Source organism: Thalassophryne amazonica, chromosome 11, assembly GCF_902500255.1.
Source record: "Thalassophryne amazonica chromosome 11, fThaAma1.1, whole genome shotgun sequence".
Classification (NCBI taxonomy): Eukaryota; Metazoa; Chordata; class Actinopteri; order Batrachoidiformes; family Batrachoididae; genus Thalassophryne; species Thalassophryne amazonica.
This window is the reverse complement of record NC_047113.1, coordinates 32195827-32212372: the sequence shown is the minus strand read 5'-3', so window position 1 is coordinate 32212372 and position 16546 is coordinate 32195827. Positions and strand designations below refer to the sequence as shown.

The 16546-nt window shown below is 42.6% G+C and overlaps 1 protein-coding gene across 1 annotated transcript in view; it reads right to left on the bottom strand.

Annotated features, from left to right (window-relative positions):
* The window catches only part of spock1 (SPARC (osteonectin), cwcv and kazal like domains proteoglycan 1), a 601282-nt gene extending 588488 nt beyond the window's left edge, over positions 1-12794 (bottom strand). The window contains exons 1-3 of the mRNA XM_034180928.1: positions 12790-12794; positions 6764-6900; positions 6156-6292 (exon numbers count right to left, since the gene is read on the bottom strand). Coding sequence (XP_034036819.1) covers positions 6156-6292; positions 6764-6900; positions 12790-12794 — 279 coding nt within the window. The remainder of the gene's footprint in view (positions 1-6155; positions 6293-6763; positions 6901-12789) is intronic.
* Between the last annotated feature and the right edge of the window lie 3752 nt (positions 12795-16546).

Genomic DNA, 16546 nt, shown 5'->3' with positions numbered 1-16546 from the left:
TAAGGCTCTCTTTTCAGAGGAGCTACAGCATCCAAAGTTGTCCTCAATGAGGATATAAAACTATTGACGAGATAATCTATCTCACTCACAGAGTTTAGGTAGCTCCTCTGCCTGTGTTGGTATATGGCATTGGAGAACATAAAGAAGGAATCATATCCTTAAACCTAATTACAGCGCTTTCTGAAAGACTTCTACTGTAATGAAACGTATTCCCCACTGCTGGGTAGTCCGTCAGAGTAAATGTAACTGTTATTAAGAAATGATCCGACAGAAGGGGGTTTTCAGGAATACTGTTAAGTCTTCAATTCCCATCCATAAGTCAGAACAAGATCTAAGGTATGATTAAAGTGGTGGGTGGACACATTTACATTTTGAGCAAAGCCAATCGATTCTAACAATAGATTAAATGCAGTGTTGAGGCGTCATTCTCAGGATCTGGTGGATGTTAAAATCTCCCACTATAATTATCTTATCTGAGCTAAGCACTAAGTCAGACAAAAGGTCCGAAAATTCACAGAGAAACTCACAGTAACGACCAGATGGACGATAGATAACAACAAATAAAGTGTTTTTTGGGACTTACAATTTGGATGGACAAGACGAAGAGTCAAGCTTTCAAATGAATTAAAGCTCTGTCTGAGTTTTTGTTTAATTAATAAGCTGGATGTGCAAGATTGCTGCTAATCCTCCCACCTCGGCCCGTCCTACGAGCATTCTGGCAGTTAGTGTGACTCATTTTAAACTAACATATTCATCCTGCTGTAACCAGGTTTTTAAGGCAGAATAAATCACTATGTTGATCAATTATATATCATTTACTAACAGGGACTTAGAAGAGAGAGATCTACTGTTTAATAGACCCCATTAACTGTTTTAGTCTGTGGTGCAGTTGAATGTGCTATATTATTTTTTTCTTTTTGAATTTTTATGCTTAAATAGATTTTTGATGGTTATTGGTGGTCTGGGAGCAGGCACCGTCTCTACGGGGATGGGGTAATGAGGGGATGGCAGGGGGAGAGAGAAGCTGCAGAGAGGTGTGTAAGACTACAACTCTGCTTCCTGGTCCCAACCCTGGATAGTCACGGTTTGGAGGATTTAAGAAAATTGGCAGATTTCTAGAAATGAGAGCTGCTCCATCCAAGTGGGATGGATGCCGTCTCTCCTAACAAGACCAGGTTTTCCCCAGAAGCTTTGCCCAATTATCTATGAAGCCCACTTCATTTTTTTGGACACCACTCAGACAGCCAGCAATTCAAGGAGAACATGCGGCCTAAACATGTCACTCCCGGTCCGATTGGGGAGGGGCCCAGAGAAAACTACAGAGTCCGACACTGTTTTTGCAAAGTTACACACCGATTCAATGTTAATTTTAGTGACCTCGATTGGCGTAAACGGGTGTCATTACTGCCGACGTGAATTACCATCTTACAAATTACGCTTAGCCTCTAGCCAGCAGTTTCAAATTTCCTTCAATGTCGCTCGCTGCTCTGACCCCCGGAAGACAATTGACTATGGTTGCGGTGTCGCTAACTTCACATTTCTCAAAACAGAGTCGCCAATAACCAGAGTTTGTTCCTCGGTGGGTGTGTCGCCCGAGTGGGGAAAAACGGTTTAGAAATGTGAAACGGGTTGGCGGTGTACACGGGGCTTCTGTTAGCCACATAAGCCTATAACTTCATCTGGGTTGTCTGGGTGTCTTGGTGGCTTTCCTCACTCTTCTTCTGCACTCAGTTTTTGGAACTGTCCTACTCATTCAGATTTACCATAGAGGCCATACTGTTTTGATTTCTTCATAATTGATGTGAAATGAATTCCAAGAAATATTCAGCGGCAGCTTTACCATCAGCGAGCCTCTCCACAATGACCACAAAAAACTCTAAGATGTCATTTATGTTAAAGGAGGAAATACACAGTATTAAGAACCGGGGTATGTAAACCTTTGATCAGAATCATTTGGTTAGTTTCTGTTGTCATTATGATTTAAAAAGAGGAAACACGGTTGTTTGACAATAAATGGCCTCACCCAACCACTAACCATGAGTGGAAAAAAAAAAGTTTTTGTGTTTTCATTCATTTTCTCTGAAAAGTGGCCAAAAAAAAAAAAAAAAAAAAAGAAATCTACCAGAAATGTAAACTTTGGAGCATAACTATATTTTACAGCTGCAATTCCAAAGAGGATTTCTTTGCAAATCCAGCACAGTGTGCAGGCCTGACCAACGGGCAATTGCTAATTAATCTATGACAAAATAAGTGCTAATTCTCAATGTTGCTGCACTTTTCTATAAAAATAGATGATCACAATCCTCATGATGGATTGATTTAGTGAGATTCAGTCATGAGGCAAAGTGTTTGAGGAAACTGATGTTGAGAATGATTAAATCCAGGTACTGAGAAACATTATGAGAGCATGAGATTGGAGCCAACCTTTGGCAAAACTGCACTGCTTGTGCTTCTTTTTTTGGATTTCAAGCTGAAGTTTTGAGTTTGCAGCGAAAGTATCTTTCTGTTCCTAAAACTGAAAGCCTTCCCAAAGCTGTCCACAGTTCAGTCATCTGAATGAACAGACGACTTATTGAGTTTTTCAGTAAACTCAGGCTGGAAAAAGAATCCATCTGAAAGGTGCACCAGCACAGCAGCTTCACCAGTCTGGCCTCATTTGAGCTGATATTGTTTAAGACCTAAATATGATGAATTTTGCACCTTTCAGGGAAGTTTCCACTAATAATTGAACTTGGATCCCTGCAGGGCCAGAGTGCAGGTAACATGCGCATTCTTAAGACTTGAACATTTTTCCACTCCGTATGTGCCAAACGTGGTTGTTTGCGAGTTCACGTGGAGACAATTGAGAATTGCACACTCACTCCACCCCTGCTCAACGACAGCACGCCAGCTCAACATGCATGTGCGATAGTTGCAGCCCGGGCAGATAACAGTTCACCACCACATCAGCCCATATCCACCCTCATGTGGTTATGACTTAAGTGAATATTTTAACAGCAGCTGCAGTGCAAATCTAATCATCAAACCTGAGGGGACGTTTCTACAGGCTGGAGAGCAAATGCAAAGTTAATTTCATAGCAATTTGGGCCTGCATGTCTTATTTAAAAACACTTTGACACTCAGACAGAAATAGCCAATTTGATACCACTTTGTCTGGTGGACAACCCACTCAGTCCACTAAGCTATGGTCTGCCATCTAATCAAATTATTCTGTTTTTATTGTTATATCAAGGAAAATATTAAACTCTCATTGAATGCAGCTTGTAAAATGCAAGGCTGTGATTTGCCAGTGTTGTAATTTTAATGAGAATATTTTCAAATTTTGGACTGACGGCTGAACAACACACAGTCATGAATGCAGAACACTAACCTTGAGCTCTGCGGAATCTTGATGAGCATTTTCCAATATATCAAATTGAAATAATGGAAATAATATTTATAAGTGGATCCCATTGAGAACAGAGGAATACAGAAATGTCGCATCACTTCACAGTACAGTAATTCATCTGCTCCACAGTCAGATTATACAAGCCACAATGACCACACACATCCAATGTCTACATCAAACAAACCATACAATCCTACAAATGTCAAGATACTTGAAGTCTGGACAAAGCTAACAATAGTGCTAATAAAAGTAAAAACCTAAAACAGCAATAAGGGCCCCTTCGCACATAGTGCGAAATTTGGATGAAGTGCACACTTAGTGTGCATGATGCAGGAATCCTGTGCAAACCATGTAATGTCGTCCCTGTCGCCAACGCCTCGTACACCTGTTGCTACAACTATTTGCGCAAACAAGCGCCTGAAAGACAAAGTGTGCGCTATGCGAACCCATCGCACCCTCTTGCGGCAGATGTTAGTCAAATTCCAGGTGACATGGACGAACACCAAACACAGTTCGCATGGCACTTAGAAAAATGTGTGGCCCGTTGCATTCTTCACATGACAGCAGACTGCAGATGGGACCCACTGTCGTTGCTGCTGTTGAAATTTGTCTAAGTTTCCCACGAGTGGTGACTTTGCAAACCCCACACACTGACACGGGGTGTGTGCGCTCCACTCACGGGAGGCTTGGCCTTCCGATTAGAAGCAGCTTTGGTGATCTGTCATTCTGGACATTCCAGCTACACACCTACTGTGTTTGGACAGGCAGGACCAACAACTGTCCACTGTGCGGCTCGTGTGTCTGATTGCTGTATTTACGTGGGACATAAATAAAAACATATACGACGTGGTGGTGACAAGCTGCAGCAAGCGAGCTGTGCGCACGCAAGCGGGCAATCTGAGTCACATCAACCACATGAGCTCTCTTCCATATGACGCGGTGTCCTGTGCTGTGGTGCGCGTCCACAAGACACGTGTGTCGGGCAAAACACGCGCGGCCTACTGGACGCACCTGACCAGCGATGTGGACATCAGAGCACACTGCTTCTCATTCATGTCATTTCATGACTTATGTCTATGACCATTGGGTTATTTACAGAGGAACAGATGGATCATAGTTTTATTGCTCACTTGATAATGCGGGTGTTTTTATATGGTGTGGGATTTTTTTTTTTTTTTTTTTGTAATACTTCCATGTCCTTCCTGATGTGAGGCAGCTGATATGAGGGAGCAAAGTCTCTGACTGGGGTTCAAAGGTTTTGAAAGGCACGAGTTCATGTCCTGGGTGGTGTGTTCTTTTTTCTTTTCCTTTTTTTTATTATTCCACATAAGCAGCACGATGTGGTCCCACAGGTACCGGCTGGTTTTTATTTTTGGTTATTTATATACCTAAGCAGAGTGTGATGTGGTCCACACGTACCAGCTGGTTTTATTTCTTACACATAAGCAGGGCCATGCGGTGCACCAGGCACTGTTCCTGCTCGATGGACACCGACGCATGTACAAATTCTTGCACGGGTTTGTGCATGCCTGCCCGTCGGCGCCATGTTTAGTGTGCTAATTTCGAACTGTTTTGTGCTGTTTCACTGTTTTTGTCCAAATGCAGTCCAAACTTCGACTATGTGTGAAGAGGCCTAAGCACAAGCACGCATAGGTTCATATTGCACTGTTTTTCAGCAAACTGATATCGCTCATCAGGTGTCTCAAAAAAAACAAAAAAAACTAACAAAAAATAAACAAACTGGTAATAGTCCCAAACACAGAAGGAAGCATTCTAAACCCCTATTTTCAGGGTGCTGTTTGGTGTCTGTTGCTTTAAATGGAAAGGATCTGACACTTGCCACTCCTCCTTTACATTTAGACAAGGGGTGATTCTCCATCTTTCCACAGAACATGAGGGGGAGGAGTCTTATAGAGCTCCCACCAGCTCATTGGACACATCTCACAAACATGACCAAAAATCCTGAAAATTAAACAGTCCATTTCCATCCTAAATTATAGTTCGAAATGGGATGTTAGATTCATAGAACTATGAGACTTTTTATGTTGATAAATACATTTAACTGAAAATAGCACTTATTTCAGTGTCATATACAACAAATAATGAATGTTTTCAGTTCATTCAATGTAAAGGATATTTTCATGCATCAAAAGATGGAACATTCCAACCTTTAGCTCATGAAACCATGCATACCACTGCACTCATAAATATTCATTATTTGTATAATACATACAGTATATTATATGTGTTCTTTTTGTTGGTTTTGGAGTTAGTGGTGTGCATTCTTCACAATATTTTGCAGAGGAAAATACAGATTCCATGTGATTTCAGCCCTGCCAGCCTGTGCAGTAATCTACCTCTCAAACTTTAAATTTACTGCAGTTATATGCAGGTTCTGTTTTAAAACAGGTTCACTAACTGATAAATAGTAAAGAATGTTATTGCCAATCCAGTGAACTTACTAACAGCTGCACAAATGAAGCAATACAGAACCAGGTCTGATCCTAATAGGAAAACATCTGGGTGCTTTTAATACTTTAAACTTAATGAAGTGAGATACATGTGTCAAAATCAGCGCTAAAAAAGTGGAAATGATTCAGTCAGTCAATTACAAGCAATAGTCTGTGGCTGGGTATTAAAGAGGCTCTGAACCTGTTCAGTTCCTGCAAAGTGGATTATGTCTGCTGGCTCACAGGGTGCATCAAGGACGCATGCAGCGCACACGCATTCAAAGAAGGAAGCTAATAGTAATTCGTCTGAAACTCACGTCTCTGAATCTGTTCCAGGATCTGTCCTTGTTGTACTGAGCCACAGTGCTCAGCCATTTGTCCTTACTGCTCCGGAGACCGTCGATTCCCAGCTCAGCACCAGAGCCACGACAGATACCAGAAAGAAGAGCATCTTCTGGAAGAGAGGGAGAGGAGGTGAGAGGAGAACAGTGAGAAGGAGCGAGAAAGAACCAAGTGGTCGCGCTGCACTTTGGCACAAGGCGCGCAAAGCGCAGACGGAGATCGGGGCGCGGGACTGTGCGTAATTTTTTTGTTGTTGTTGTTTGTTTGTGCACTCAAGAGCTCGTTTGATGAAATTGCTGAGCCTCCTTCTAATCGGATTAGAAACACTGAGAGTTGTGGCGGCGGCATATGGGGCGCCGTGACACGCGCGCTCTCGCCATCCAACCCTCGGAGCCAATTACAAAAAAAGAAAGAAAGAAAGAAAAAAAAAGAAGCAATTAAAGGCGCCTGAGCTTTTTGTCTCCGCTTTTGTCTTTCTCATCCATCTAGCAAAGTGGAACAACCACAACAACAACAAAAAAATCGTACTTTCAATTCTAGTTTTTAGTTTTAAGCGCACTGGTGGTAAATGTTTGCGTCATACCGACCTGGGAGAGTTTGTTGGAGTCCAATTTGAAAATCCAGTGAGAGGGAAATATGTCCACGGCCCCGGGCACTCCGGCAGCAACCCGACTCCTGCTAGGACTGACGGCAAAACGGAGCAGGAGCTTTCTTCTCCTCCTCCTCAGTCATCAGACACCGCCCCCTTCCTCTCTCTCTCTCTCTCTCTCTCATCTCTCTCTCCTCTCTTCTCTGTCTCTCTTTCTCTCTCCTCTCTCTCTCTCCCTCTCCCTGGAACGTGTCATTGATTTTCAGCACAGGGTTCTTTTTTGTTTCCCCCCCATACTGGAGCGCTTGCTGGATGTGGGAGCTGTGCCACAGCCGTTATTTTTTAAGAGTATGGCATTTTGTGTTCGTCACGCGCGCTTCTGTTGTAGACTTTAAGCTCGTGTCCCCTCGAGTAAACACACAGCTGCGGTAAGAAAATGAGCGCCTCTGTGGTTTCTGAGTTTTAGTACCATGGACAGAGACAGTGCTGAAGACAGGATAACTTTATGACATCACAAACCAGAAAAGGCAAAGAACACGTGTCACCCATCCATTGTCCGCATTTATATACTTGTTTATTTTTGTATCTCGAAATACCAAGTAAAAAAAAAAATGGAAGGAAAAACAACAACAACAAAAAAACCAAACAAACAAACAAATAAACGTGTGAACCATCTAGTCATCAATTCCATTTAAGGGTTGGGGAAGGGCTGGAGCTTATCCCAGCTGTCACTGAATGAGAGGCGGAGTATGCGCTGGACAGGGCCAGTCTATCATGGGGCAATAATAATAATAATAATAATAATAATAATAATAATAATAATAATAATAATAATCTATAAATGGCCCCAATGGCCAAAAAAGAAAAACGCACAATAGTGGTATGTTTACATTAGTGGAATGGGGTTCAACTCCCTACAGTACAGTGTCCTTGCTAAAAGCCAAAATATATGAAAAAAACAATAGCCATCAATCAATCTGCACATTTCACAACAAACCTAAATGTCCCTGTCTCACATTATCAATAACTACCTGTATTCCCAAACAGTATTGCCACAGTTACTTAAGTAACTGAAAAGTTACTTTATTAGTTACTTTTAGTTACTTTATACAGCTACTTCATTTAGCAGCTTATGCAGTTACTTTATTTGCAGCTGCCGACAACTTGTAACTAATAAGTAATGTAACTAATAAGGCAACTAGCAATCTGACTTGGTTACTTTTAATTACTTTAAGATTGAGTAATCGACAAAGTAACTAATTAGAAAAGTAACGAATAGTTATTAGTAACTATAGTATTACTTTTCTAAGTACTCAGTCTTAAAATAACCAAGTTAGATTATGAGTTACTTTATTAGTTACATTCAGCAGCTGCCAATAAGTTTCCGCAGCTGCTAATGAAGTAACGTATATAATAACTGTATACTAACTAATAAAATACTTTCAAAGTAACTGTGGCAACACTAGTCACATCCACATGTTTGTGCTTCATGTACACTAACTGTGTTTATTCTTTCCTGTATCTCTATATGTGTATATATGTCTGACCATGTTGGATGAATGTCAGTCTCTTAAAATAAACTGTATTTGCGTGTCTCTTGTATCTCAGTGTCAACCATGTCTTATCAAACACACACTTTGTTAAATCTATGTCAGAGTAAATACACCTCTTTGTACATCCCACCTTCAAACACAGCTTCATATGACCATCCATGAAAAATGTACTTAAGCTCCCAATTTTCTATGGAATACAAACTTCCTACAAAAGTTACTTGTGTAGTGCAGTACTAGTCCTACTGTAGCTAGTAATAATAATAGTTAAATCAAGTCAAGTCTGTGAGCATGAACTGATGCTGAACTTCGCGCATCCATCATGATGCTGAATTATAATAATCCATTCATTCATTTTCCAATACACTCACTACACTCATCTTCAACTGCTTACTCCAATTAAGTGTCACAGGGGACTGGAGCCAATCCCAGCTGTCACTGGATGAGAGGCAGGGTACACTAGGGCAGCCGCCAGTCAATCATAGGGCCAGGTCCAGTGAAGAGTGGCATTGGATTTGGCAACATCTTACACTGTAGCACTCCAATTTTACCTGGAGAAACACATCCATCCAGCCCCTGGTCTTCCATCCAAGTATTAATCAGAACCTAGTCTGCTCAGACGTCTAAGACTGAACAGGCTCAGTGTACACAAAGCAGATTGGCTGCACATATAGCGATGATAATAATAAGAGCTGTGATAATTTTATTTCTATAGTGCTTACATGCAAATGTCACAAACTGCGTTTAAAACATCATAAAATTAGCAGCTGAACATAAGACAAAAAAAAAAACAAAACAGTAATACAACCCCATTCCAATGAAGTTGGGATGTTGTGGAAGTGTAAATAAAAATGAATACAATGATTTGCAAATCCTCTTCGACCTATATTCAGTTGAATACACCACAAAGGCAAGATATTTAATGTTCAAATTGATAAACTTATTGTTTTGTGCAAATATTTTGCTAATTTTGAAATGGATGCCTGCACACATTTAAAAAAGCTGGACCAGCATGTTGTTTAGGAACCTGCCAGTCCTGGTGGCTCCATCTCCAACAGTTCAGCACCATAATTAAGTGTAAGAACACTAAACTCAGATTATGGCAGTGTGGTGCCCAAGCTTCCTGGTTCAAAATCACCCCTGCCCATTCTCCAAGTAATGTGGAGTTGCACAAGGAAGGGCATCAGGTGCAAAACATGTGCTAAACAAACATGCAGATCCATGCTGGATCTTCTGCGGATGACCCCAAGTGAAACAGATAAAGCTGAAAGAATTTGCTATACTAAATTCAGATTCATAAATATAAAACATTCACTGATTATCAATGCATGAAAGAGGATATGTTTGTAGTCTACATTGAACATTTTGCTGTCTTATTTTAATGGACAGTTCCATAAGGCTGAGACACAGCAAAGACTCAGTCCCCCGCCGACCTTCTTAATATTGGAACATATGTTAGCCAGCACCCTGAGGCCAAAGAGCACATGCAGGCACATATGGTTCATATGTCTCTGGATAAGTGGTGCACAACCATTCTGTATTTTATATGTCAGTAGCAAAATCCGAGATATGCACCCTCATGCAGCTATATGTTTAAATATTTAAAATAAAAGTAAATATTTAAATATATATCTCTAGACTGTATGCTGGACTTTATGCTGCCATGTTAACAGGTCAGGTCAGGTCTGGAAGCACGGGTTGGTGCATCACCACCACATTGTGGAACCATGTGAGTCACAACTACCCAGGCAAACCACTAGTCCATCCCTACCACCAGCAAGTGGCCATCCATCTGCCAGTAGCACAGGTTTTATACGGGACATCAAATTGACCTTTTCAGTTGTTAAATTTCCTCAGCACTGAGACACCTACATGCTGGATCATGCTCAGTGAAGCACGCCACATGGCCATGATGTGGTAGCTGATGTTCCCTCATAACTGAAGTGGTGTGCCTCATTTTAGTCCCCCTAAGTAAGTATTAATTTGACACAAAGTCATTCCAGTAATATCCAAGGATTCTTCAGAGAAACCGATACCAGAGATATGTAATTGTTCCCTGAGGTCACTAGTTAGGGTTTAATAAATTAGAAGAGAATAGATTAGCAACCTTTTATATCATTGCACATATACGAGGTCTATTAGAAAAGTATCGACCTTATTATTTTTTTCAAAAACCATATGATTTGAATCACGTGTGATTACATCAGACATTCTTGAACCCTCGTGGCATGCGAGAGTTTTTCACACCTGTCAGTTACGTCATTCGCCTGTGGGCAGTCTCTGGTGAGGAGTCGCCCACCCTCTCGTTGATTTTTTCATTGTTTAGGATGGCTCAGAGACTGCTGCTTTGTTTGATCAAAATTTTTCAACTGTAAGGCACAACTGAGTGTACACCATTCGATAATTCAGCTGGTTTTCGTTAAAAATTTTAATGGCTGATGAGAGATTTGGTTCTGGTAGTGTCGCCGTAAGGATGGCCCACGGCGCCTGACGGTGATCTGCGCTTCGAGGCGGCAGCGTCTCACCGTTTCAAGTTGAAAACTTCCACATTTCAGGCTCTGTTGACCCAGGAAGTCGTCCGAGAACAGACAAGTCGACATGAGGAGTTTATTCGGACATTCCATTGTTAACGGACATTTTGTAATGAAAGAACGTACGGGCAGAGTCGCATGTCGGGCCGGACCCGACCGTGGGGGGTCACGACAGGAAAAACACCTCCGTAGGAAACCTTAACGGACAAGTTGGAACATGCCCAAGCTGTTAAACAATTTCTCAGTTACTCACTTGTTGAAAGCCATCAAAAGCCGCCTGGAATTTTACAAATGGTTTTCAACACGGAGGTGTTTTTCCTGTTGCGGCGCACACAGATCACCGAGTCATCACGGAAACGACTCGGCGAATTTGCGCGCACGTCTTCATTACAAAATGTCCTTAAACAGTGGAATGTCCGCAATAAAATCCCTCATGCCGGCCTCTTCTGAATCTTCTCTGTTCTTTCACGACGTCCTAGGTCAACAGAGCCTTAAATTAGGATGATTTCAGCTTGAAACAGGCCAACGACGGCGCCTAGAAGCGCTGCAGGACGTCCCGCTCCGTGGGAAGTCCTTACAGCGACAGAAACACCCCATAATCTCTCATCAGCCGTTAAACTTTCACCGAAAACCGGCTGAATTTCTCGAATAGTGTCCACTCGGATATTCCTCACAGGTCCAGAAAAACGTTTGATAAAGCAACGCGTGCCGTCTTGAGCAGCGTGTGAAACAAAGGAATCAGCCGAGAGGGTGGGACCACATCTCACTCAAGGCCTGCCCACAGGGAAATGACGGCACCCGACACGCGTGAAAAAAACTCATGCATGTGCACGAGGTTCAAGCATGATTGGTGTAATCGCATGTCAATCAATCCATATATTTTTTTTTTTATAAAACTGCTGGTTAGTTTTATAAGATACCTCGTATTACTACGTACAACAAAACCTGTCCTCTGCACTTTTAACCCATCCTAATTACAGTTAGACACAATCCAACCACTAGGAGCAGTGGGCAGCCACAGTCTGGTGCCCGGGGACCAACTCCAGGTGTAGACGCTGCCTTGGTCAGGGGCAGAAAAAAAAACTGACCCTAAATAAGCATGTTTTTGATTGTGGGAGGAAACCAGACTGCCCAGAGGAAACTCATGCAGACACAAGGAGAACATGCAAACTCCACACAGAAAGGGTGAGAATCGATCACATGACCTACTTGCTGTGAGGCACCAGTGCTAACCACTAAGTCACCATGCCACCCTTTAAGGCACCATATTAATAAATCTTCTCAGTACAAAGAATTGTTCTGAGTAACAAAAGTTTTACTTATTACGACATTAATAATACTAAGATCAAGTGGCGTAACAACCTCAGCATGGGCCCCAGTGCATGTTCCGTGCATGTTGCTAGTTATTAGGCGTACACCTGCAATCACGCACATGCACGCGTCCACCCACACTATGAGGTCTACATAGCTTTTACTAACAGTGTGTTGGATTTTACAATCAAATAAATGACTTGGGTTGTTGTATTCAAATTTTAGATTCTAGATTTAACACCCAGCTCTGAATCATATGTGTACAACGCAACCTGGTCTCACAACAAGTCGTGATTCAGCAGCACAAAATATACATTAATCTATTGGTTCATGATATTGTGATGAAAAGTGCCTCAGTTTCATTACGACAGCACAAATTCATTCTAATTCATTCCGTGATGGCTGCACGAAATTAAAAGTGAAGCAGGGGGGGTCAGGGTGGTTATGGTTAGGGTGGGGGAAGGAGTAAGATTAGGTTATGGTCAAGGTTAGGGTTGGGGGTGGGAGTAGGGTTAGGATTAGTGAGTTAAAAAACCCATCATGAAAATTTGACTCATTGCATCATGGGAGCATTAAAAAAACGTGAGACTGGGCTGCACAACAATCTGCACGCTGCAGGTCAACATACCTCATCATTCGCCAGACAGCAGGGGAGGAGCTGTCTGTTCATGGAGGTGCTGAAATGACTACAAAATCATTTTTCTTGCAAAGTCAAGAGTGCAACACTACATGATTAACCTTAAGGCAAGAAGAGATGGTAATAAAATGAAGCCAATATCATGAAAAAACAGAAGAGTGATATTATTATTGTTATTATTATTATTTTTACACTTTATTTAAAGATCTTCTGACCAAACAACAACAGTGTAATGTGAAAAACATAGACCTCTCGTGAAAGTTCCCTGAAAAAAGGAAGACATTTTTCTGCATGGTTTTTGGTGTTTACAAAATGCAGTCCTGTTCTCCAGAGAAGGAAAGAAGATCAGCCTGGAGGAGCTCACTGCGCCATGGGAAGAAGGGTGTGAGGAGGCACTTCATTACAACATTCTGGTGCAGGACCACAGGGACAAAGGCTGGCAGACATTACTGTACCTGGTTGAGGTAGGGTGCCGAGGCTTCCCAGCTCAATTTCAATTTCAAATTATTTTAATTTATATGGCAACAAATCACAACAAAGTTGCCTCAAGGCACTTCACGCAAGTAAGCTCTAACCTTAACAACTCCTAGAGAAAGCGCACAGGTGACAGTGGTGAGGAAAAACTCCCTCTCATGATTTGAGGAAGAAACCTCAAGCAGACCAGACCCAAAGGGGTGACCCTCTGCTTGGGCCATGCTACCGAAACAATAAAAAATACAGGAAATTATACAGGAAATTTTAAGATCAGCCTGGACATTCTTGACAGCTGTGCGGTTGAGGGGGATTGGGAGAAAGAAAGCAGTGCGAAGAGGCAGCAGAGCGACAGCCCCTTGTTGTATAAAGAACAGGAAGGAGTAAGTAGTGGCTGGCCACCCTTGCTGACCCCCAACATGAGAGTGTTATGGTTAAGGGTGGAAATACTTTAAGATCATTGGCAACCATCTGATGACACAACCTCCTGGCTAAAGGCTCCAGTCATTGCACAATGACTGAAGGAGAAGCATCCTTGGATGTATGTAATTGGCCAATGAGATATTTGTACACCCCCCTGAATTAAAACTGAAATGACAAATATATCTTGAATGTTTCATTTCAACTTCATTTTGGTGATAGGGAGAGACAACATTATAAAATTTATATCACTGTCCAAACTGATGTATCGCTATATAATTGCAGTCCATTTATCTGACTGTCAAAGTAGGATTTGTGTTGGGAAAGTGTAGGAACACGGACCCACAACAGGGGGCGCAAATGAACGGACAATGGAGTAAGTCAAAATAACAACGCTTTACTGTTGTGAATGTGCACAACGAATACAACCAATCACAGCAATGGACAACAGTCAATTCAAAAAAGTGTCGTGTGGGAAGGCTCGAAGATAGGAGACGCCTCTCCAAGGTAAGACCGGAACCACACGGCTTCCTCCGCCACAGGACCCCGGGATACTGGAGCCGCCAAGTCCCGAACTCCCAGGTGGCCACTGCCTCCGCGTGTCGGACCTGGTACTGCTGGCGAGGAGCAAAGAACAGTTAGATGGGGGCGCGTATGCACCCAGGACTCCGAACAGCAGGAAAGGTACCTCCACCTCTCGTTGGAACAGTAATCCAAAAAACTAGCTCAATCCAAAAGATGCACTCTATTTGCTTTGATACGTTACCTCTCTGGTAGAAACGATATCTCGGCAAATGAGGTGGAGATGCCGTCCTGCTGATATACCTCCGTAGTGATTGGGATCAGCTGTCTCCGGTGATGGGTGACAGCTGTCATCCTGGCTGCTCCTGTAAGGCGGCAGCGCCCTCCGGTGCCTGGAGCCCGCACTCCAGGCAGGGCGCCCTCTAGTGGTGGTGGGCCAGCAGTACCTCCTCTTCAGCGGCCCACACAACAATTTGCTTGTCTTTTAGTCAGTTGTCAGGTCATTACCATTAGACAAGAACAAATGAAATGATTATAAAGAAGTTGGAAAGTCATGTGTTTTCACATTGTTTCTTTTCTTCAAATATTTTGATATGACAGTATGGACCCATTACTGCCTGCTAAAGATCTTTTTTTTGTAATTGTGTTATTGTGGAGCCTTCATACCTCCGATTAACAGAAACCTGGCAGTTTGTCAGTTCAGAGCATTCAAACCAGTCTGACTTCAGTCAAAAATGTTCTTTTTTTTTCCCACTCTCTCTTTTCCCTCCACATCCAGTACCCACAGGGGTGCTCTGTGAGACGGATAGGATCAGCTGTACCGGAACCAGTTTTTAATAAAAAAGATCAAAATATATAAAACAAAGCAAATCTGAGCTGTGTCCCTGCAGTAAATGTGTAGTCACATATCCCTTATTCTGCAAGGGCTGATGGCATTGTTGACAAGTTTAAGGGCCCCTTCACAGACAGTATGAATAAGTACAACTCAGAATGACTCATGGCAAAACAGCTCGTATGAACCATGAAAACATCACGCTGACAGTCAAGCGTACACGATCTCGGTGTGATGGTTCGTGCATGCAACGGTGTCTTTCAAGCAGGAACACAGTGCGAGCAGCTGTATAATTAGTGAATATCACTGGGTTGATGTAAATAATACATAAACAGGGACGCAATACAGAACCCCGCGGTCAAACAACCCTTGTTTAAAAAAAAGTCACTCCCAGGATTCGAACCCATAAGCTCTGATTACCACACAGAAACTTTACCACTGCACTACCATCACTGGCCTGTAATCAATGTGGAGAAATGCCTGAAATCAACAAAGACATGGAGGAGGGGCGTTGTGTGTGGCTGCTGCAGCCTGGCATAAGGCAAAAGATGTTTTATATATTTCCATGTGAAGACAGCAGGCAGACATGCACCTCATGGAAGAATGTCCTAAGTTCATGTCCTTCCAAACACGGAACGTGCTCTCAAGCTGAGATGTCCAACAACAGAGATCTTTACAGCTGCGGCTGTGAGCAGACACGCCCCCCGTTGGTTCAGCGCCCACACCAACGTGTCACTCTCTGTGTTATGTGGTCATTCATTTTCATTATTTGTTATGTAATTATGTATGTAAGTATTATCATAATTATTTATAAACCTGTCCTGGTGGTGGTTCCTGTATTTGCAATGTGTGCACTGAGCCATCATCCAGCTGTCAGAGTGCTGTGATCAGCTGACAGGCCTCTCCCCATGCTGTGTGCAATCAGACCTCGCTGCCTGGTCCCCATGTGATCAGATCTGTAAATACATATGAACAATTTATGCAAATGCACCCCTTGGGCACGCCAGATGTGTTGGGTGGAGCAGGGGGGCACAACATGCGCACACGTGCGAGACACATGCACCACACGTGTGGCTTTTTGCAACTCCACAGTCATGAGACACTTAGACAAATTTCAAATCCAGCTCGACAGTCATCGTCTGTTGACTGTTTTTGAGCTAATAGTCTGAAAGGCCACACATTTTCTAAGTACCAAACAAGCGGTGCGTGTCAGCTGGAATTTGGCCGACACTTGAAGTGAAAGGGTTCGATGGGCTCTCACAGCGCACACTCTATCTTTCAACAGCTGGTGTGCGCAAATAGTTGTAGCAACAAGTGTACAAGGCATTTGAGACAGATATGATTTTACATGTTTTGCATACGATTCCTGCTTCATGTGCACTTCATGCGCAATTCGACCAAATTCGCATTATGTGTGAAGGGGCCCTAAGGGGGGAAACCGTAAAGATGAAACAAACACTGAAGTTGTGTACATGTGTTTGTGCAATTCTTAAGGCATGTTCA